The following is a 22,783-nucleotide window of genomic DNA, read 5'->3' as shown; positions in this document are numbered from 1 at the left end:
TAAACAAGTAAAAACAACATAGTAATGGAAATATAAGATCAAGCTCTCCCTCAACTCCTGACTTTGTAATTGCAGTGCTAGACCCTCTCAGGGTTTTAATTCAGTTCAGTGTCAGCTTCCGTAGGTCTACAACAGGGAACAAGGGCACCCCACTCTCGCCTTGTGAAGGACAGAATAAATATGCATGCAACAGAGCCGAAGGGCATCAGAGTGATGGCCAGAGCCCCTCTTAGGTGCTGACTGGTGGGGGTGGGGTGTAGCCTTCCGAGCTTGGCTCCTCTGGGACCCTGATGTAAAATGAGGGGGTCGGATCAGGAAAGGCCTTTCTGCCTCTGACGGTCTGTGGTTCTCAAGTAAAAATTCCAAACGAAATCCAACTAGCTCTGTTGTCTGTGTTTTGTTATTGAAAATAGTCATAATAAACAATTACTATAATAACAACTGGCTCTTCATCACGTGAGCCCCCAGATGATTTGGGAAGCAGCTTGGAGTGATGGGGAAATGCCTGGGTTTGTGGTTTAAGGCTTTAAAGGGCCTTCAAAAAAATCATAGTAAGTAATGATTGAAAATAAGCACAGCCCGCATAGGTTTGCAATAAAAAAATGGACTTTTCTATTTACTTACTCCAATCTCTTCTCTCACCCCATCAATCCTGTCAGTGAGGAATTATCCCAAATTTAGGACAAGGAGATTAAGAATCTGGTCATCCAAGTCTTGTGTTGGGATTTCCCAAATATCTCACGTTCCCATGACCCCCAGTGAAGTGGGGACAGTTTTGGTGTTGAGTGTTTTCCATTGTGTCCTAATCCCATGAAAATTGATGGGAACGTGCTAATTGGTCATCAATTCATACTTAACATTAATCTTCGTATTTGATGAACCGCAACTTTATGCTGCCCCTCATGCCATATTAACTCAATTTATTGTAATAATTTAAAACAATAAGGATAATTGTATCCTTATTGTTTTCAATACCCCATAAATTGAATCCAGCCAGCCTGGAGTCTGATGGCGAAGTGTGTGATGCCTTCGGGAGGCTATAGGTATCGTTTTTTTTGGGGTTTTGGGGGGACGGGAAGGGATGAAACCAATACTTATTAAGCACAGGTGTACCAGGACCTGTGTGGCACCACATTGCTACCAAGGGGGTAGCTAGGGGTGTGTGTCTGAAGCCTTCTGCTACCCTTAGCTACCTCCCCAGATGGTGGGAGTCCTGGGCTATTTAACCACATACAGCACAGATATAGTGAAAATATATAACGGCACAGAGACAGTGAAAATATATCACCGACCGGTTGGAGAGGGGTTTCCTGAAAATAACCGCCCTTTCCAGCCATCCCAAAGATGCCTCAAAACGATTTCTCATTATACACAAAAATCTGCTTTGAACCCCAATCATTTGACCTTGACCCCTATAAACCCATTTTATTATATTTTTTAAACTCTGTATGATTAACGCGGAAAGCCTTCCTTCGGCACTTTCTCACCACTGGAATCGCGTCAGTTTCTCAAAGTTCCAAAATAACCTTTCCCCGGCACGGATTCGTACCTCTGCCGGGGAAGGGCGGGGAGCGGCGCAAGACGTGCCGGTGTGGAGCGAGAGCCAGAGAGAACTTCCAGCGCGAAGGGAAAATAAAACTTGTGGCTGGTGTTTGTGCGGGAGGGTCTCCGCAGTCCTGAAGCTGCCCGATCCTGGGGGGTTTCGGGGCCCGCTGAGAAGGGCCAGGGTTTGGGTTTGATCCCGACGTCCTTGACCTAAATTTCTGCGCGGCGGCTGGAAAAAGGGCGCAGAGATGGCCGGGCGGCTGGTGCCATCCCCGGATCCCGGTGGCCGGGGCGGCGAACTTGAATGGAGAGGCCGAACTGNACCCCACCTCCCTGCTCTCGCTCGCTTGCTCCCTCCCTCTTTCCTTTTAGCTTTTGTAAGTTACACGTCAAAATGGCCGATCTGACATCGGTGCTCACTTCTGTTATGTTTTCTTCCTCTAGTAAAATGTTTATCGGTGGACTGAGCTGGCAGACCTCACCAGNCGCCATTGGCTCCTCCCTTCTCCTGTGCAAGGTTATTTTTTTAAATAGCAAATCCTTTCCGAGCCCTCTACGCGACCTCTGTTGCCGAATTTCCCCCGCGTGTGCAAAAAAATGCAAAACCAAAACAGAATAACAACAGAAAACTACTTTTGGTTTTTGTCCTTGATCAAAATTTGCATTGCTTTTTTTTTCCACACCTTCTCCCCCCCCCATCTCTCTCTTTCTCTCTCTACAGATAGCCTTAGAGACTATTTTAGCAAATTTGGAGAAATTAGAGAATGTATGGTCATGAGAGATCCCACTACGAAACGCTCCAGGTAAACCATTGCCTTCTGGATTTTGTCTTTATTTTAGAACAAAGTTTAAGTGTTATTTTTGGAGGTGTCTTCGGAAGTAGCTAAGCGGATTTAGAATGGGGCTCAGGCATGTGGNTATGCTTTCCCCACACTCCCAGCTCCCCAAACTCTTAAGCCCCTTGTAGAAAGCTGGATGAATCTCTTCCGAGTGCCGGGTTTTCTTCGGAATAAAACAAAGCGTTAAGAAAGGGAAGGGGAGGAGGAGAGGAAACTGAGGTGGCGAAAGAGTGGAGACACCAGCATTTTCCAAGTTACCTCCACCCACCCTGCGCCCGTTCCACTTCCCCCATTAACCTTGATGTGTTTTCTTGCCAGGTGGAGGGGAATTGGGGGAGGAGGGCTGGGGGGAGTGGGGTTGCGAGGGGTCAACTTTTGCTCTCCATTCTGCATGAGGGCTCACTCCTCGTTGCTTTCAATGGTGTCACATTTTCTTGTTTGTTTTTCTCCCTCTTTGTCTCATTTCAGAGGCTTCGGTTTCGTCACGTTCGCAGACCCCGCAAGTGTAGATAAAGTATTAGGTCAGCCCCACCATGAGTTAGATTCCAAGACGGTAGGTTGCTTTCTGTTGTTGTTGTTGTTGTTGTTTGCCCCTGCTCAGCACCGATCTGAGCATTGACAGCCCCATTTAAAGGGACAGTGCTTTCTTTTGCTTCTGTGCTGAGAACTGGGTGCTTATAAGCAGGGCTCGTGAGTTGGCTCTAAAGTTTGCTGCAATGGCCGGGCTTGGGGTTTTCTTTTTAGAGCCTGTCCCACTGCAGCTCCAGATGCTGCCAGGGGAAGGCTTGGGGGAGGGGTCGGCTTGGGGAGAGGCTATCTCTCGGGGGCCCAGGGACCCTGCAGAGAAACTACACCACCGAGCAAAGGCAACTTTTCTTTGTCAGCCGAGCATAGCACGCGTTCCCAACTGTGGCTGTGGGGACTGGCTTTGAGAAGGCACAGCCCGCTCCGTGGCCAGCCGAGAGGGACCTGGGCCCGGAAGAAGGCGAGGGGGCGCTAATCACAGATGTAGGCAACAGGTTCCTCTTGGGGTACTTCGGATTTGGAATGTGGTTGGTTTAAGGAGGAGAGACCTCCTGGAGCCGAGCTGGGTGTCCAGTGGGTGACTCCAGATGGAGTGAAATCTAAGACTGATAAGGGCCTTGGGTTTCCAAGGGATTTGTTTTTGCTTTTCCCCCTTCAGACCCTTTATTTTGAATGTGGATACTTTCATAGCATTAGGAGGTTGCAGAGTCCAGCGTTGAGAGGGGAAAAGTTTCTAGAGGTTAGAAGGGGAAGGGAGGAAAGAGATTAGTATATAACAGTAAACATAATGCAGGGGTGAGCTCGTAGTGTTGTATTTAGACCCCTCTGTTGGCTTCGGGGCTCTCCCCTTTCACTTTATCTCTATTAGAACTTCCCCACCGATTTTATACATTTGCCAAAACAGGGTCCCTGCGGTGATACTGGGATGCAGTGCTGGGCCGCTTGGGACCACACTGCCCTGTGGTGGGTGGTGGGGCAAGGCGAGGGGGCCACATTCTAGTCCCGGCTGCCCGTTATCAACCTGGGGAAGTTAGTCCCTACCTCAGGGCCTCAGTTTCCTTTTCTGTTAAAAACAGGAGTGGAACAGGATGAGTGAGCATTCAAAGTCCCTTTTGGCTTTTCCATTGGCGGGTGGAGGAGAAAAGAAACAAGGTCACCTTTGGTGCAAGTGAATTTATTTGCAAATTCACCCTCTTTCTCTGATCAGAGTTCAGGTGCTTGCCCCCTACCCCCGGAGGTGGGACCCCGCACATTTTAAGTTGCTTTATTAATCGTGCTGGACTTGTCATAACTTGCAGCCCAGCCTTTCTGTGCTTTTAGATAATTTAATTTTAGGGACAATCTTTTCTAGGGTGATAATGGATGTCTGAAGAATTTTTTTTTTCCTCCTTAACTTCTTGGCTAGATGTTTCAAAAAGCTAGCAGAATTAAAGGAAAATATTTGAAGGCAAATTCAGGAATTTATTATTCACTCCCTCTCCCCAGCCCGGGGAAGAGAAATAGTTTGGTTTCTACGGTGGCTGGTGGGTCATAGCCCTCAGTATCAGGTGCAAAGCCTGGGGTTTTCCCTCCCTGATTGTTTGTGGATATGTTTCGTCACTATTATTTAGTATAACCTAGATTTTGACTTTGTCTCAACGTTCAGTGCAGGAGGCAGAAGCGGTTGGTTTATTGACATGGAAACGAGGATCTTGTTTACCATTACCTTAAAAGCTTTGTTTAGGTAACGGCCATTCACATCCAAAATAGTGCCCTAGTCTTTTCCTAGAGGACTTGTAGCTACAGTAAGTAGAAACTAACTAATGTTTTAATTTTTGGTAGTTTTCTTTTTTGTTCGTTAAAAAAAATAGTTGACAGGGATGTGCAAAAGGTTGGGATTTGCCATACCTATCTTGACCTGCGTTCTTCTTGAGAGATTTCAGCGTGCAGACTTTGCACACTGAAGACCTTGAACTCGCCTAGTGGCACAACACGCTGTTGTCACACACACGATACAGGCATTCTGAATTGGCTTTGGTTTTTGTAATTTTAGATACGTCTGGAGTGTTCCACTTTCTTCACTGTTTCCTACCCCTTCCCCCCCAGCTTCTGGTCCCTCTCCTAACACGTCACTCACCTTTTATTCCACCAACAAGGTGACCTCTTACTGCAATTTTCTGCCGGTCAGTTACAAAAAAAACCCGGTAGTTTGGGGGAGTGTATAAAAAGACGTATCTGTCTTAATGTTTGTTTGGTCAACAGAATGGAAAATCCACACCTGTTGTATTTCTCTTGTAGACAGCCCTAGTCAGTGCTGAGTACACCTGTAGATGCGGTCATGTTAATCTTGATGAAAGGGTAGTTTCCTAGAACAGAGATTTTTGTCTATTTTAGTTTTTGAAAAGTAATCTCTCATTTCTCAGGTGATGTTTAAAGGTGAAAAAACATGCTCTGGATTGCTGTTAGGTCTTTAAACTGCCTTCATAAAAGTGGTAAATCTTTGTATGTCTTCCCAGCTGTGGTGTCCTGAGGGATGTAAGTCTGGGAACAAGCACTGTCTGGTGCGCCTTCCCCGCTCTGTGCTTTCCCCCAAAGCATTATCCGTCCCACTGCTCCCACGGCAGAACTGAAAACAAGGTTCAGGTTTACCTTTTAAAAGGGGAAAATTGTACTATGAAAGCCAGAGCCTATAAATAAACTTGTAGTAGTATTCTGTGTTGAAGTTTACCTAAAGATTTGTGATATTTAGAAATCTAATGAAAACCAGTAATGGGGAAATTTTTTTATTCTCTCCTTCCCTGTAGTTCCTATCCAACAACACCCCCACACCCCCCACACTTGGAATCAGCCTATTAGATTTCACATGCTTCCATGGGAATTGTTTTGAGTTTTATTTTTTTATTTATTAAAAAATTTTTTTTATGTCTTTATTTTATTTTGAAAGACAGAGAGCGAGTGGGAGAGGGGCAGAGAGAGAGAGGGAGACACAGGATCTGAAGCAGGCTCCAGGCTCTGAGCTGTCAGCACAAAGCCCGATGCCGGGCTCGAGCCCACGGACTGTGAGATTATGACCCGAGCCGAAGTCGGATGCCCAACCGACTGAGCCACCCAGGCGCCCCTGTTTGGAGTTTTAAAGCCATGCGTTGTGCATTTGATCTGGGGTAGAGGATGTTTTTCTGTGCTGACTGGGGTTGGGATAAGAAGAATATCCTGATCGTGACACTAGATTCTGATTCTTTTTTTCAGTAATCTTTTTNGATTTTTTTTCTTTTTTTTAGTTTTTTTTTTTTTTTTTTTTTTTTTTTTTTTTACACCCTCTCCCCATGATGGTTTTCCTTACTTTTGTAATTTTGGTTTAGGCTGCTCATAGATTTTTTTCCCCCTGTGGTTTTTAAAATCCAGGTGGTTTTAGCTCATATATTTCCTTTCTTTTTATTTTGTTAGTATTATTTCTTAAGAACTGACAGTTTTTGACACCTGCTTTCTCTTGAGGTCTAATACACAATGAACTGTCTTTTTGGTCAACTGAGGTAACCAGTTGCTGGTAAACCAGTTGCTTTTGCCAACATGAATGAACGAACTCAAGTCAAGCATCGTGTCGGATCTCTTTGGGTAGTTTTTGGGTGTTGACGAGTTGAAAAATTTTTGGAATCCCCTTTCCCACCTGCCTTGTTTAGTTATCACTGGGGGTGGGGGAGGGGGGAAGATGTACTCTTCGGTTACCTTCTGCCGAATCTTACGTTTAATTTTTCAGGTTATAATTTTTTTCCAGTGACGATGTTCCAATCGTTTCTCCCAAACATTCACTGCAAATTAGATGCAAGTAGCCATTCAGTGTCCAGTGTCTATGGAAGACAAGCCTTTGCTTAAATAAGAACATGTGAGATCTATCTGACTTATTAGGAGCATCATACATTGAAACACGGGGAAGAACATTTTAGAAAGGCTAGCTTTATTTGTTACATTGAGGGAGGGATGAGTAAAGTTTGGATCAAAGCTTAAGGAACTTTTGAGTTGCCTAAGATGGTTACTAAACCTGGGTTATAAGCCTGAGAAATGAGTGATTAATAATTAGGTGATTAATCATAATTTCTCCCCTCTCCTCCAAATAATGGAATTGACTCTCACTTTTCCCTTTTTCCCCCAGATCGACCCCAAAGTTGCATTTCCTCGTCGGGCGCAACCCAAGGTAAGTAGGAGAATCAGTAGTAGGATTTTAGTGCTCAGAGATGGTTGCCAAGGATTTCAGATTTCAGACAGAGCCCTGGCAACGGAGCATTGAAACCTGGAGCCCTCAGGTTCCTCCAGGGTACCGCCTGTGGCCGTGAGAGTCCAGGCCTGGGCAAGGAGCTCTCCACGAGAGAGAACCGCGTGCGTCTGCGTCTAGCCCTCCTGAGGTGGGTTCTGAGTATCCAACAGGGGGCAGCGCCAAGCCTGCTCCTTCGTGGGAGGACAGAGCTCCATCTGTTGCAATATTTATGCAAACCCTCTATTTATTTTTTAAGCATTGCCAAGATCATATCGGGAAAACTTGGACATTTCCTTGTGACTTTTTTTGGAGGGTGCTTCTTTGGGGCTTGCAACTTGGAGCTTACGGAGAGGAGTAGCATTTGAGTAAACAGCTTGTCTTTTCTGGGAAGCATAACTTCGTAGACCCCATGAAGCCCTCAATGTGACAGAGGAGGCAGTGGATGTTTTGGTTTTAGCTTGGTGGATCCCCCGGGATCCACTGGAAACCAACAGCGCTACTCTTTCTGTGAGTGCCCGGGCTGGGGGACAAGTTCTGAGGACGGAACCTTGGAGGAGTGGTACTCCAGGATTTGCTTTGGGGATCTAGATGGGCCTTCACTTTTTCCCAAGTGTGTGGCTGACATGCTTTCCACGGAGCTCCCCAGCTCTGGCTATGAGAGCAGAGCTGAGCTGCAAGGATCCCGAGGTGAAATGTATAGGCTTATGTGTTACAACTGCACGTTTTAATTATACTTTTTTCTTCCCTGTATGATACCGGGAGACAGACTTTTTCCGTATCCGGTGGCCTTGGCATTCTTTTCGAGAGAAGGGTAGATGGCAAGGCTTCTTGATTCTGGGTCACAAAGGGAAAGTGCTGTGGCTTTTGAAGATTCAGTTTATATCTTCAAGTATAGTCTCCTAGAAGTGCAACCTTTTAATTGTGTCAAGGGAGGGATGAAGAACTTTCATGAAGAAAAAGTTAGCATTTGTGGATGAGATTTTGAGAATGTCAGGTCTGGAGCTTGCCAGGCGATCCTTCTTTCCTTCCTTCTTTTTTTTTTTCCCCGTATAATTTTTCTTTTCTTTTCTTGTCTTGCCTTTCGAAGGAAACATAAATCTCTTAGGTAAATATGGCAAAATACTTTCTGAAGACATTTTTTTCCCTAATGAGTAAGCAAATAATAGGAATTAATGAACCAAAGAGGTTAGATTTTTTTTTTCCATACAGAGCACAAACTTTGGAACTGTTACCTGTTTAAAGGTTGCTTTTCAAACTGTATGTGATCCTTGACATTTCAGAGGTTTCCAGAATTAGCAGGATTTTCTGCGTTTGGAAGAATTGCTGTTTCTTCCATAAGTGTGAATCTTCAAATTTCCAGGTTAGTCATTTGATCAGCCAGAACTAGGATCAGATTACCCTAGAGGGAAACTGGAAAAATCTCTGACTTGGTCAAACCATGGGTCTGACCTGTTTTCCCTTCCCTCTTCTTTCCCCACCTCTCACCCCCTGCCACTTTTTTTTTTTTTTTTTAACCAAGGAGGCTATATTTCAATTTAACATCCTCTGGCATTTGGTTTTTCAGCAGTGCATTCAACTTGAAAACGAGACAGACTGTTTCTCGAATTTGTCAAGGTGTGCACCTTTCCCCACCCCCAACCTGGGGCTCCGGATATTTTAGGCGGATTGTCAGACTTTTGGATGTGAGCAAACACTATACCGGGTGGGGGAGGTCATCTTTCCACGGAGTTCTAGGGATTGTGCAACAATACCTGGTTTTTTATGACACAATTCATGAAGGACTTTCCTGTCCATTATCTCCATGTGAATCCCCAGGTCCCAAACACAGAGCAAGCCACCTTCCTCTGTTGGTTCCTCTGTATAATGGCGGTTATGGAAGTAGCTCCCTCAGAAGGTGGTTGTGAGGAATAAAAGAGCCTGGCATAGGGTGAGGACCTCCTCACTCCTCATCTTCACCACTCCCATTATTTTTGTTGGTTTAGTGATCATCCTTACTGTTTTCAAGCTCAACAGCTGGGGTTCGGATCTCGGCGATGGCACTCATTAGCTGTGTGAATTTGGGGAAATCATTTGGTTTCTCGAAACCTTCTTTACCCCATCTCCTCAAGGTTTTGCGCGGATTAAATAAATAAATAAAGATAAAGTGCTTCAAAAAGGGAAGCTCTGGTGCGTGGTGGTAATACCGTATGTGTTACCTGCTGTTTTGACTCATAATTCTGTTAGGCTGTCACCCCAGTCACCACGAGAGCCCTGGTAACAATACTGATGTTATTTGGATTTATGCGTCGGGTACTATTGTAGGGACAGTGTGTATATGAACTCATTTCGTCTTCGCCCTATGAGGCGGGTCCTATGAGGTGGGTACTAGTATCGCGTCCAATTTATAGATGAGGAAGCTGAGGCACACATGGGTTGCGAAGTGGTGTACAGGCAACCTGGCTTCCAGAACCGGGGCGTCGCCCGATGTGCTGTGGTGTGTGCTGCGGGGAGGGGAGGGGGCATCCAGGAGTGTCAGCTGTCCCTTACGGCAGAGGAGGCAGCTCAGAGAGGTCATCGGGCTTTGAGGAGCACGACAGCACGCGCGGACCTTGACGTTCCCCTGTTGGGTGACTCACCCGGCCCTTGTGACGTCATCCTGTTGTGTGACTCTGGCAGTGTCTCCATCCGACCCCTGAGGGCATCCTTTCACAGGGTTCTGGGGTTGCTCAACTCCAGGGGAGCGGCCGGGGAATTGGCAAAAGAGGCATGCACTGGTTGGGAGTCGGGGCAGGGTGGGGACAAAGTGCCTTCCTTGTCAACGGTTATTTTCCGATAGAATTTGAGCCTGGCCGTGGGGATTTCAGACCGAAGTTAGTGTTGGAGGAGCCAAAAGCTGGCTGGCAGGAGTATAGAACTTTAAGTCAAGCCTTATTTATTTTTTGTTTACCCCCCTTCAATAAAACTTCTGTGTGCATGTGTCAGGGTCCCAGTGTGAGGTGAACCGTGCCCCCCGGTCGTGGGCTGGGCGAGGAGCTTGTAAATGATACGTCAGCCACCGTTGCAGTGAAAATCCATTTCTCTGCTTTCTGGCCGCCCCTCTTTGCTAGCACTCGCCAGAGAAATATTCGTGGAGGTGTTAAAACAAGACCAGTGGAAAGAAACTGTAACTTAATATGAAAGAAAATCCGTGGCAGTGGAGAGCAGATTTCACATTAGTACTGTCATAATATTCTTTAATGTATCATATAAATAAAAATCCGTTTTGACCAGAATTTTAATGAGCGACCCGAAGGAAGGGTTTTGAATCCTGCAGTTCATTCATTCCCCTTTGCGATGTAAATGCTCACATCTCAAGTGAAGTATAATGGGGCTTTATTAACGAGTCGAGGGGCGACTCTTTGGAGACTAGTGGCCGTTAATTAGTGAAGTACGTTTTGATCAGAAGATGATAGGTCCGTTACGTATCTTCCTATTTCTCCGGATGATTATTTCATTTTGTGAAATATGTAAGAGTTTCCTCCTTTCTGTCTTTTAAAAAATTAAAATGGTCATGCTATTCTAAAAAGATGACTTAATTTGAAGCCGTCGGAGCAACGGGATGATTGGGATCAATCATGTCATATCATTTTGTCAGTCCCTTTGGGCAGACGTGTTGGCTGCCCGGAAGAGTTTTGCTCAAGCCCGTGGGTTCTTTTTCTCATGCGGAAGAACCAGGAGGCTGCCAAACATCTTACGGCATGAGTGAGTCCGGGTATAACTCACCATCTGCCCTAATTATCCTTGTGTGGAATAAAGCATTCTCCACTCCCTCACAGTTGCCATTTACTGTCTTTAAGTTTTAGAGGCCAGAACCTTATCTGTTTGATCAACGGAGATCTCATTTCTTCATCCTCCTTCCAGTTGCCTTCAGTCGCAGCTGGGTGACCCGTGGGCTCATCACGTAAGCCCCTCCAGGCCTCAGTTTCCTCCTCTTTAAAACAGGGGTGTAGTGCCCGGCGTGAAGGGATTTTCAGCGCGAATGCGGAGTTCTTTGCTGGGAGCCTGATACAAAGTAGTGCCACTACAAAGTAGTGTCTGCTGATATCATTGTTATAGAATTACTTACTACTGTTTTTAAGTAATCTGTATGCCCAATGTGGGCCTAGAACCCGAGATCAAGCCTGAGTCAGCCAGGTGCCCCATTCTAGAATTACTTGTGTGTTAGCACAATGGAAAATGGTCTGAGAAAAATCCTGATTGGAGTGTAAGCCCCCTGCCGACAGGGAGCTGTTGATGGTTGACGCGGAATACTGTAGTGCTCGAGATGAATCCGGCCTGCGCTTCCTCACGGCGGAGGCAGTGGACGACCAGGGAGGTCAGGTCGGCGCTCCAGGTTGCACAGCTGGGTTGTGGCAAGGTGGAGCTAAGGCCTGGCTCTCCTGCTCCTGTCTCATCCAGGCTCCAGGGCCTGGAAGGTTCTCTGCTCAGCATACATCCGTCCAGATGGGTGCAGCGCAGCGCGAACGTCTTACCCACGCACCTCCGGTTCTGGGGCAGTGGTTTCTTGGCAGCTTCTCGGGCGGGAGAGGGGTGAGGTTTTGGCAGCTGGCCTTCCCCTGCTGCTGTGGGTCGGGTTGTCCTAGCGTCGTGCCATCTTGGACGATCTGCAGCTGTCACCTCGCTGGCTGCCGTTAACCGGCCTGCTGGTGGGTTTTTGGTTCCTGGTGGGGACGTGGTGGGGCGTCTGCAGCCTTGTCCACGGCCACGAGGACCCTGGGGGATTAGTGGCTTAGCTGCTTCCTCGTCGGGGAGCGTGGCTCTTCCTGTGTTCCTGTTAGCAGCAGGTGTCAGCTCAAGAGGAGGGGCGCTCCGTCCTCCAAATGTCCTTTCCCGAGATTTTTGCCTTTCGTTTGCATGCTTTCGTTTCGGTGTTAAGGTCAGTCTGCTGAGAAGCCGTAGCTCGTGTGTTCTGTGTCACGTTTTTGGCAGGCAGGTGAGACCCTTTGCCCCCCGAGAACAGAAGACGAAGGAGGCATTGTCTGCGGAACCAGACGACCCTCTGGGGTGCCCCTTGAGATGGCGTGTCCGTCTTCTTGGCCTTTTGTTTTTGAACCTGAATGTTCTCTGGCCGAAAGCCCCTAGAATGCAAACGGGAGATGTAGCCCTCTCTGATCTCTTGTTTGATCTGATATGTCCGTCGAATAAGGGCTTGTTCAGTTGTTTTTAGTTGCTGACTCTACGCACCCACTTTTGGGGGGATTCAGGAAACCCTCAATGCCCACGGAACAAAGTCTGAACTTCTTAGCCTGGTAGCGAGGGTCTTTCAAAATCTGTCGGGGGGCTGTTTTCTTCCAGCTTCCTTACTTCTCAACTCTTCTACCTTTGGCCGCCTCAAAACTGCACGTTCCCCCTTTTCTGAATAGCTCCCCTTTTCTGTATCCCCATCTGAACCACCCTTACTTCTCTCGCCTGTGCAAAACAGACCTCTCTTTCAAAGCCGGATTTGGGTTACCTTTTCCACGGAGCTGTTTCTGCCCTCTCTTCAACGTAATATTTCTTTCTCTGGATTTCCTTCGCACTTGATCTTTTCTTTTGGTCACGGCAAACTACAGGAATAACCACAGTAAAATAAGCGAGCAAAAAATAGGCAATAATAAGTCAGCAGAAACCCACGGATGCATTCATTAGGCATTGTGCTGGGCGCGTGTTCATTTATTTATTCACCAGACGTTACCGAGCACCTATTACGTGCCAGAGACTGTGTGCGGCTCTGGGGATAGTGTGGAGAATAAGACCAAAAAGTCCCTGCCCTCATGGGGTTTTCACTCTAGTGGGGCAGATAAGTAAAGAGCAGGTGGACAGAAACGTGACATGCAAGACTGCGGGTGGGGTGGGGACAGACTGTATGTTCAGTGCATTTAGTTGCCACTCTCAGTACTCGGCAGTTATTTACCAAGTTTTCTGCTCCGCACCGGGGACTACATTAGGCGCTCTGTTCTGAGTCTCGTGGTTATTTACGTTCGTGCCTTATTGCTTCCACTACCGGACACTGAGCTCTGAGGGCACAAGTATATTTTATTAATTGCAAAACAACAAACCTCCTCTCCAACCACTGCTCTTAGGCGCACCGTCAGTCTCCGTTCAGGTGGAATGAACGCAGAACGGCAAAGGGGACACGGTTCTTGTCTTCAAGGGTCTTAGGTTGGGAGGAGCGGTGCTACCCCGCGGTGCAGGACAGGGTGTGGGAAGCACAGCAGAGAGGCAGGCACCGTGTCCAGAGGAAGGAAGAGGGAAGATAGTTTCTTGGAGGAGGTGGTCTTTGCCCCAGATCCTGTGGAACAGGAAGGAGGGAAGAATGGCAGGAATGCGGTTCTTCGGACTAGGGGCTCGGAGAGGTCAGGGTGCCGCTGGAGCAAAGGGTGTGTGGTGCACACGCCCGGCGGGGACTGAGACGTGGGGAGGAGCTGGGGCCGGGGTGGGTCGCCTTGAATGCCAGGCAAAGCAAACTATGCTTTCTTTGGCACGTGCTGGGGGCCTGTTTTGCACACGCAGGGTCCCGGGGATGCTCTGTACAATGTTCTGAGCTTTTGGGGATCAATATAGAAGCCGGGTCACTTATAGGACTGCGGCCGGTGCGGCCTCATGGAGGCCTTCCCAGCCCAGAGTTGTGCCTTCGGCGTCCTTCATGCTGTGTTCTCTCTGGCTGTAGATCCTTCTTCAGGAGCCATGTTCTTGGCAGATGCCACACCCACTCTTTGGCGTGCGGGGCAGCGGGAAAGCGCTCTGTCATTCTCCTGTGTCCATCTTCTCCCTACCTCTCCTCTTTACCTGCTGAACAGGGGGCCATGATACGGACAAAATCCCACAGGTTTCTATACTCTGTCTCGTCTGAGCTGTGATCTTGACCTTACTGTGCGTAGACAATGAGATGTCATCTCTTGGGATGGAAATCACAGATTGTCTGTATGTCACCGGGGTGTGGGCCCTGTGGCTCCGAGCAGCCCGACCTGTGACTTCGTAGGTTTGCTTGGGGTCACCTTTCGCTCAGAGTGGCTGCCTGGTGTGAAGAACGTGAGATTTTGGAGTCGTGGCCTGTGCCTACCTTGTGATGTGAGAGGTGCGAGCAGGCGTGGTGTGGGGACCGACCACCCCGAGCGTGGGGAGTTCTAGTGGCAGCCTTGGCTCTGCTGGGCAGGAACCCGCCGGGCCCCACGTGTATAACAGCGTGTCTCTGTTCTCTCTCTCTTTCAAGGGTAGATAGCATCAAGGTCCCAACGATCTGGAAAGTTTCTCAAGGGTGTGTGTCTGCCTGCTGTACTTCTTTATTTTATTTTGAGACCTTGAATAACAATAATAATAAAAAAAAATCCTAACTCAAAATAAAGGCTGTTACTTATTGTGAGTCAGTATGTTTGAGGCATTATATTAAGCCTCTGTGTACATAATCTCCTTTAATTTAATCCTGATGACCGTTCTTTGCAGTAGTGGGTATTCTCTCCGCTTGACAGATTGGTAAACTGAGGCCCAGGGAGGGCAAGGGGCTTTCCTAGGGCCACAATACTAGTAAGGGTCAGTCAGTGTTGGGCTTTGGATCAAAGTTTGTCTGAGTTCCTGATCCTTGCTCTCTCTCTCTCTCTCTCTCTTTTTTTTTTTTTACATTGTTTTAAATGTTTATTTTTCAGAGACAAAGGGAGAGAGAGCATGAGCAGGGAAGGGTCAGAGAGAGAGGAAGACACAGAATCTGAAGCAGGCTCCAGGCTCTGAGCTGTCAGTGCAGAGCCTGCCTCAGGGCTCAAACTCACAGACAGTGGGATCAAGACCTGAGCTGAAGTCAGATGCTTAACTGACTGAGCCACCCAGGCGCCCCCCAAGTCCTTGTTCTCTTAACCACTAAGTCCTGCTGCATCCAACCTGAGTGGGTAGATTTTAGGTTCTGGTGCTTTACCTGACTGTTGTAAAGCACTCAGGCTGGGGGAAAGATTTGGCTGTAGTCTGGCCTGGAAGCTTCAGGTTACTATGTTCTACGCACCTCGTCAGCACAGTTGAATGCCACTTACGAGCTAAGGAATTTTGGGCATGAGTCAGTTAATGGTGTTGTGCCTCCATTTCTTCATCTGTAAAATGGGGGGCGTTTAACAGCACCTATATCCTGAGTTTGTTTAGGAGATTAAATGGGTCCATGCGAGCGAAGGGCCGAGGGTGGTATCTCTACAGGGAGCACCCAGCGTAAGCGTTGGTTATCTGGTCCTGTTTCCCAAGATGGCACTGGCTTGGAGGGTCTTACCTAGCAGCTTGTGGGCACCGCTGCCCTTTCCGGGGGTGATGGATAGAGCAGCGCCTTGAGAGTCAGGGTGCGTGGCTCTGCTCGGGGGGTGCTGGCTCTCGAAGGGGACATAGCATCCATCCTTTATCTTGGGGCTGCCCGGGGGGCATTGGGAATGCATTTCTTTTCTGGATCCGATGCCTGTTTTCGCTGCCTTTGAGAGTGAAAGTCCTGGGGAGCAGCCGGGGGACAGCTAAGACCCCGCTGTGTGAGAGGTCTGTCCGTGAGCCTTCTCTCTCCCAGGCCTGGTCTTTATCTGCCTGGGGGTAGTTCCACCAATGACTGATCTGAAAGCATCACATTCATTTATTTGTCACTGACTGTGACAGGCAAGTTAATGCTAATGGATTCTTTTTTTAGCCTGTTGTCTGGGATGAGTCTCTCCCAAATGTCCTGAAATCTAAGGCATTAGGGGAATGTGTAACTTTTAGGCAAAGGAGGATTTAAAAGATAAATGGGGTTTTGTGTGCAAGGGTCTTAAATTTAGGTTGGGGGCGGCGGCAGCCGAGGAGGGGATGTCGGGCCAGCCCAGAATCTTCTTTTTAAGAAATCCATCCAGAGCTCTAAATTGCTGTTTCTGTTTCAATTATGTGACAATTTCAAGGGTTTAGAAAAATCTAATAAAATGGTCTTGATGATACATTCTGGGGAGAGAGTGCTTTAGAAGATCCAAGAGAATAAATTCCTGGGGGTCAAGAGATTCTCGTTCCTGCCACCTCAGGCCTTCTTTCGTCTGGGTTTTTACATTTTTATTGTTTTGAAGGGCAGAAAACGGTGTTAGAATGTATTCAGGCCTCCATCCATATCCTCCGCCGAAATGAATTATTCTCTTTGGGCAATTGCAGGTAGATGGGCCACAGCATTCACTGGCTCTTTTTTCTTTTCTTTTTTTTTCTTTTTTTCTTTTTCTGCTGGCCTGTTGTAAATGACTTTCAGAGCGTGGTTTGTGTGTGTAGCGATTTTGAATAAAGCACCACCGAGAAAAACTTGGAGGAGTGGAAGAGTGAGCAGAGAGGCCCTCTGCAAGTTTTTTTTTTTCTCTTCTCCAGTCAACGCTTTTGATAGTTTCCCAAGGAACAGAAGTTTACAATGGAGGCCGGCTGTGGGCTGCCTGCGGGAACCCAGTGCGGAAAGACCTAGTGTAGCAAAACATGATGCTGAGTGACATTAATGAGGTGACCGCTCTGGTGGGAGGGAGGCGAGGAACCAGCAAAGCCGCGGTTCCCATGACTTGCTCTCGGCTGAGTGTGTCTCCTCCCACGTGGGCGCCTGTGTGTGCGTGACCGTGTGCGCACGCACGCACTGTCTTTCCCAGGGTCTTCCGAGGAACGTTTCAACACCAGAGCCCGCTCGGTCCGCTGCAGTAGTCTCCTTCCCGGAGAGGCCACTCCACTTCCACGTCCTGCAAAGGAAAAGTTTGAAACCTGGAGGCATTTTGCTTTTCCTTCTGGGTACCTGCGGGACCCTGGCTGGGTGGCACACGGGTGTCGTCAGCGCCAGGCATTGCTGGGACACCGAAGGCACGGGTGCGAAAAGCCAACCTTTTCATCCCCGGAATGGGTCCTAGGGAAGCAGGAGGAGAAAACCTGTTTGCTTATAGTTTATCTCTCTCTCTCTCTTTTTGAAGACTTGGCCTCATAACATTTCATATTGATGGTATAAATGGAACATCACCACGACTGCTTTTAAATACTTTTGTGCCTTGGAAAATACATCTCCATGTTGCTCTTGGATAAGAATTTCCAGTTGCTCAAGAAAAGCAGCAGCATTTCAGGTGGCTTACCTGGCGGGGAGGTGAGCCACCTGGGTGTTGCAGCCTCACCCTGTGGGGCCCTGGGAGTCTAGGTGTGGCATCTGCCCTTTCCAGGAGGGAAGCTGGTGTCTTCCGTGTCGTGCAGGGCATTGGAGGGAGCGTTCGGAGTACCCCCAACAGCACTGGGCAGGTGTTTGAAAACGGCTGGGAGCTCTTAAGCAAAAAACAAACAACAGACAAAAACTGGGAGGNTCACCTGGTTTATTTTTTTATCCCTTCAACTCCATCCCCTCTGGGATCTCTTTCAAGTGTGTCGTTTTTGTAGCTCAAGGCAAACAAACAAACAGATGTTTAAACTTCGGCATATAGCCCTTCGTAAAAACCAACGAGTTAGGTTCACCTTCCATTGTGCCTGGGGAGAAAGGCTCGGATCAGGGGCACTTGAGCCCAGGGGAAAAAAAAGTTGGGGGCTGGATCTCCACAAGAGTGCTCCGTGCGTATGTTTCCTCTTCTGTTTTCAAAGCGGGTAATTGGTTTTAGTAAGAACTTCTGACTTGATTAGGGGACCCTTAGGAAATTAAAGTGTGTTTGAATTTCACAAGTATAATTTTAATTATACAAATTTTGCGTTTTCCACGAGGGAGCTAGGTTCAGAACTTGTTTTCCTATACTAATAGGGGTAGTAAAGCTGATTATGGCTTTGAAAATAAAAATCCATGGGTTGGATCATTGTTTTTCCCTGCAGTCCACGATGTTCAGGCTAACGTCCACACACGGGCCCAGATCCCTGTTAAAAAGTGATTTTTCACTGGATCCACGCAAGGGTAGAACTGAGTGACATAGTGGGGGGGGGGATACCTCATTATGAATTTTTCTGCTGCACTTGCTGAGAGAATTCAATTAAAGTTCTTTGGAGCTCAAGGCCTGCCTGGGCAGCTTGTGTTTGGCGCGCTGCCACATTAGCATGTTGTGATTGCCTTTATCACCCCATCACCCTGTTTGCTCAGAGCCGGTGCATTTGCAGCGTTCGCTCTTCTGGCTGTCCGTCTTCAGCAGGGCCCCGGTGGGGTAGAGCAGAAGAAAATGGTCCCTGGAGCTCCTCCCCGAGCTGTAAAGAGAGGAGGCAGAGGGGGTGAGCAGACGCCCCTGGGCATCCAGGAGAAGGGCTGATTGTGTTAATGGGAGATGACCGTTTCTAGGGGCTGTGCAGACAGAGCCCCCCGGGCATCAGGGAAATGCTTTGTAGATTGGAACTCAAGCATCCTCAGCCGTCTCGCCCTGTGCAAGGGCTTTAAAAGGTGCCTAGAGACCAGCTCCCCCGGCTTTCTGGGCTCTTGTCTCAGACTTTGGCAGGAGAGCTTGAATGGAACAGTTGTTCCCCGAAGAGAAATCATGGAAGCAGCAGAAATCAAGTAAGTGAGGTGGTGTCATCCAGGTGCCCAGATGCCACCCCGTTCCCCGTCCCACATTTAATCATCGACATCATCATTCTTATTCCTTTCTGCTGACGTGTTTACGGGCCTGGACTCGGGGAGCAGGCTGAGTTTCAGTCCACGCTCTGCCACTTACCAGCTGTGTGACCTTGAGCAAGGTATCGAAATACTCCGTGTATTAGTTTTGTTGTCTGTGAAATGGATCCAGTAATAGTCTCTCCACGGGGTTGTTGTGAGGTTTCCATGAGTTGACACATGCAGTGCTGGTGTCTGGGACATAGTGGCGCTTTGGGTGTGTGAGTTACTGTGCCGTGAGGGAGAGCCTGGCAAAATGCGGACTGTGCTTGCTTGATAGTTGGGGACTTGCTGTTCAGCACTACAGCCGTCCTGCCTGACATAGTTTTTCCATAAGCAGTTGAGAAATTCAAAAGAGTGTATTGCATGCGTGGATGTGTGTGTGCACGCGTGCATGCGTGTGTGTGAGAATATATATAATTCAGCGGAACCGCAGTGTAATTAGGATTCAAACACAGGTCTCTGTAACAAATGAGGCATGTAGGTTGGTAGGCACGTGGCCCTGGGGCTCAAGCCTCTGGTTGGAATTTGGTGCTGCTACTAACCCTGTGACCTTGGGAAGGTGTCTAAACTTTCCTGAGCCTCGATTCTATACCTAAAAAATGGAGATAACAGAATTGTGGGATGAAATGAGACACCATAAATCAGGCACCATAAATCAGCGTGTGTGGTTGACGCTTAGCACGTGTTAATTCCTTCCTCTGTAAGAAAAGGGGCTTTTTTTCTTTTCTTTCGTGTGTGTGTGTGTGTGTGTGTGTTCTTGTGTTTTGGGGGTATCTTGGAAAACGAGAAAGATACAAAGTATTCTGCTCTTGGGGCGCCTGGGTGGCTTAGTGGGTTAGGCGTCCAACTTTGGCTCGGGTCATGGTCTTGTGGTCCATGGGTTAGAGCCCTGCGTCAGGCTCTGTGCTGACAGCTTGGAGCCTGGAGCCTCTTTTGGATAATGTGTCTCCCTCTCTCTTGCCCCTTCCCTGCTTGCACTCTGTCTTTCGATCTCTCTCAGAAATAAATAAACATTAAAAAAAATTTAAACCCACACGAAGTATTCTGCTCTTGCTGGAGATTGTGGTTAGGAGAGGAGTCCTTAAAGCAAAGCTAGCCATGAGAGGGCGTGCAAATGGGCTGTTTTAGGAGCTTTGTTTCACAAAAGCCAAATTTCCAATGCTTTTATTTGGTCAGGAACCTTAGATGGTTTCTGCAAGCCTGTGAAGGTAGGTTTGTTTGTTCCTTGGACACTTGGTAACCAGAAGCACGAGACTGGATGGTTGAAGAGGTTTGGGGGATGCTCAGATTTCCGGCCGTGACTGAGGACAGTGGGAGGGAGGGAGAACATCGGGCTGGGGGAAGGTCCCTTTTACTTGGGGACACAGACCAGTAGCTTTTGCTCTACAACCACGTGGGCACCAGAACTCTGGGAAATGCGCCCAGCGCCCAGCCGTCGGCTTGGCGAGCCCTGACCCTCCGATGGTACTGGCGGGACTGGGAAGGCCCCCCGATGGCTTAGGGCATCTGTGTGTTCAGATTTCTCTGCCTATTTCCAGATCAGCCCCCTTTACAAGAATTCTTGCCCATCCGGTGGAATTTTCCAGATGTTGCTGGGAACGAGGAGCAAGATTATGATTATGAGTTGATGCTGGGCAGGGGATGGGGCGTGTATGATCACGAATGTGTAGAGGATGGAAGGGGGTGGCCGCGAGGAGGGGAAGAGTGGTGGATCACATTGACTAATTATAGGGAAAAAGCCGTATTTGCTGCTCCATTAAGTGATCGCTAGGCTATGAAGCAGTTTATTGTAATTAATGCAGAAACAGCAAATAAGTGTTAAATTTGGAGCAGAGGGTCCCCAGGCGCCCCTGCCCCTTTGGCTCCTTTGTGTCCACTACCCCCTTCATTATCCTTGGAGGGGAAGAGTCTCGGGGGAAACCCTCATCCGAAGGACTGAGATGGAGACTTTGGCTGGTTTTCTGCTGCCTTATTTTGTCCAACAAGGAGGATGTCTTGTCTGATCTCCTTCGGAATCTTCTGTAGGGGGTTTTATGTTCTCTGAGAATGGAAGAGGGACAGACCCATGCCGTCATTGCTATTCTTGCCACTGTCGTTTTAATTTCAGCTCACGAAAAGTGGCGGGTTACACATCCAAGTCCATCGAGTTACGGGCCGTGTGGAGTTGTGATTGCTTTCCTTGATGATTTCTTGTTCAAATCAGCGGTGCTCTTAATTTTCCAGATGAAGTAAAAAGAAAATTGGAGACTCCCCTCCCGCCCCGTGTCTCTTCATCCAAGGTTTTCTGAGCATGACTCTGATTTGGAGGGTTAATATTAATTAGGAGCCAGTTTAGACCCTGCTTGCTTGATGAGCGGGCTGTAACCATTGTGACAGCGGTACTTCCTTCTGGCTTCTTCCTGCACGTGCCTGCTGCTTGGGAAAGTTTCTGGGTTTCAGAGCCAAAGGGGTAAATACAGAGGAGGCGGAGATGAGGGGCTGCTCTGGGGGAAATGTGTCAGACCCTCCCTGGTCTTCAGACAGGAGCATGACGGGCCTGTGGGGGTGTCTGGGGCCAGAGGAGGTTCCGCCTCTGGGCCTTTCCCAGCTGGCCGCTGCTGCCTCAGTTTCCTTCCCTGCAGGTGCGTTTCTTCGGCTTCCAGAAAGAGACACGACTCCTCTCCTAGTTTCTAAATCGGATGATGCTTGGATTTCTCTGAGGCAGCCCCTCTTCAGTGCTGGGTCACAGGGAGGCACCTCGGTTTGTGCTGAGGCTCTGGATCTTTGCTTTGAAGCTTCCCTGGTGCTGCCTGGTTCTTTTCAGGGCGGGCACTGGTGCAAAGGACAAGGACACAGAACCAGCGAGCTCTGCTGGACAGTTAGGGGACAAGAGACCTAGAGAGGAAGTGACCTGCTCTCTTTAGGTTGGATCACGTTAGGAAACTGTCTTCTTTGGCCTGTGGAGTTGGGTTCGTTCTCTTTTTTGACGGGGTGGTTGGGGCCAGAGCGAGGGTGGCTGACTATTGGATGTGAATGTTCCGGGTGTGGTGGGAGGGACCTGGCCTCTGGTTCTTCTCTTGGTGCCAAATAGCTGAATGTGACCTCGGGCCAGGTGCCTTGCAGCTCTGTGCCTCAGTTTCCCCATCTGTGGACTGAGGGAGAAAGAGGGCATGTGCGGTGGGAATCGGCGGTGCTTAGGGTTTAGGAAAATGACCTCAAGATCAGGCAGCGTTGGGATTTTATTTCTAGCCTAATCATTTCTTAGTTGTGTGACCTCAGGAAGTTCACTTAACCTGGCTAGCCCTCAATTTCCTGACCCGTTAAGTGGGTTAGTAGGATACCAGTACCTTGCGGACAGCGTTGTCATGAGGACTGCCGGCCAGTGTTTGTACACTGCTTATCACCGTGCCTGAAGGGTGGTGAGTTAGCACTTTGTATGTGGGAGCTGCTTTTACTGTTAACACCTACGTGGTGGGCAGGCGGAAGATTCCTGAGACATGGAGGTGTGGAGCAGACGGGCCGCATCGAGGACATGGTTGAGCTGCAAAGACGGACTTTCTGATCTGAATGGAGGTTCCCACGCAGGAAGGTTTGCGGTCAAGGAGGCAAAGCCATCCTGAAATGCCTGGTCTGGAGCTGTAGGTGATGCTCCCTGACCTCCCTGTGAGCCCAGCGGAGTGGAGGGAAGCCTGGACGGGGCTGCCTGCAGCCCCCAGCTGGAGTCCCCCTGGCACCAGGCAGCACCCTGAGCATGGAGGTCGGGGCTGCCCCTGTTTGACAGCTTAGCCGCCTGACTGCAGGGGAAGGGGTGGGGGGAGAAGCCAAGGGGAACCAGTCACCAGGGGACCTGGAGGCCCACGTTCCCACATCTCTTACTATCTGAAATACAGAAGCCTTGTGTGACTGAGGCCTGTTTGATCAAAGGCCATTTGCAATTTCAGAATGTTCTTAAGTGTGTTTGGCAGACGGAGTCCTGTGTTTTGATCGCTTTCTCTCCCACTGTCCTCCCCCACTTCGGTGAGGCGGTTCTGAGTCGGCACCGGCACCTGCCGCTCACGCCTGTGTATGCATCAGGAATGCCAAAGCGGGGGCAGGGCTGTGCCCTTTGTGGACACCGGCTCG

At 48.6% G+C, this 22,783-nt stretch overlaps 1 protein-coding gene across 1 annotated transcript in view; it reads left to right on the top strand.

Moving 5' to 3' along the window:
• The first annotated feature begins 1,939 nt into the window (after positions 1 to 1,939).
• MSI2 (musashi RNA binding protein 2) overlaps positions 1,940 to 22,783 on the top strand; it is a 382,942-nt gene continuing 362,098 nt past the window's right edge. The window contains exons 1-4 of the mRNA XM_077762854.1: positions 1,940 to 2,030; positions 2,267 to 2,348; positions 2,853 to 2,937; positions 7,036 to 7,077. Of these exons, the coding sequence (XP_077618980.1) occupies positions 1,940 to 2,030; positions 2,267 to 2,348; positions 2,853 to 2,937; positions 7,036 to 7,077 (300 nt within the window). The remainder of the gene's footprint in view (positions 2,031 to 2,266; positions 2,349 to 2,852; positions 2,938 to 7,035; positions 7,078 to 22,783) is intronic.

Source organism: Crocuta crocuta, unplaced genomic scaffold (genome assembly GCF_008692635.1).
Source record: "Crocuta crocuta isolate KB4526 unplaced genomic scaffold, BGI_CrCroc_1.0 scaffold144, whole genome shotgun sequence".
NCBI lineage: Eukaryota > Metazoa > Chordata > Mammalia > Carnivora > Hyaenidae > Crocuta > Crocuta crocuta.
This window is presented reverse-complemented; position numbering and strand designations above follow the sequence as displayed.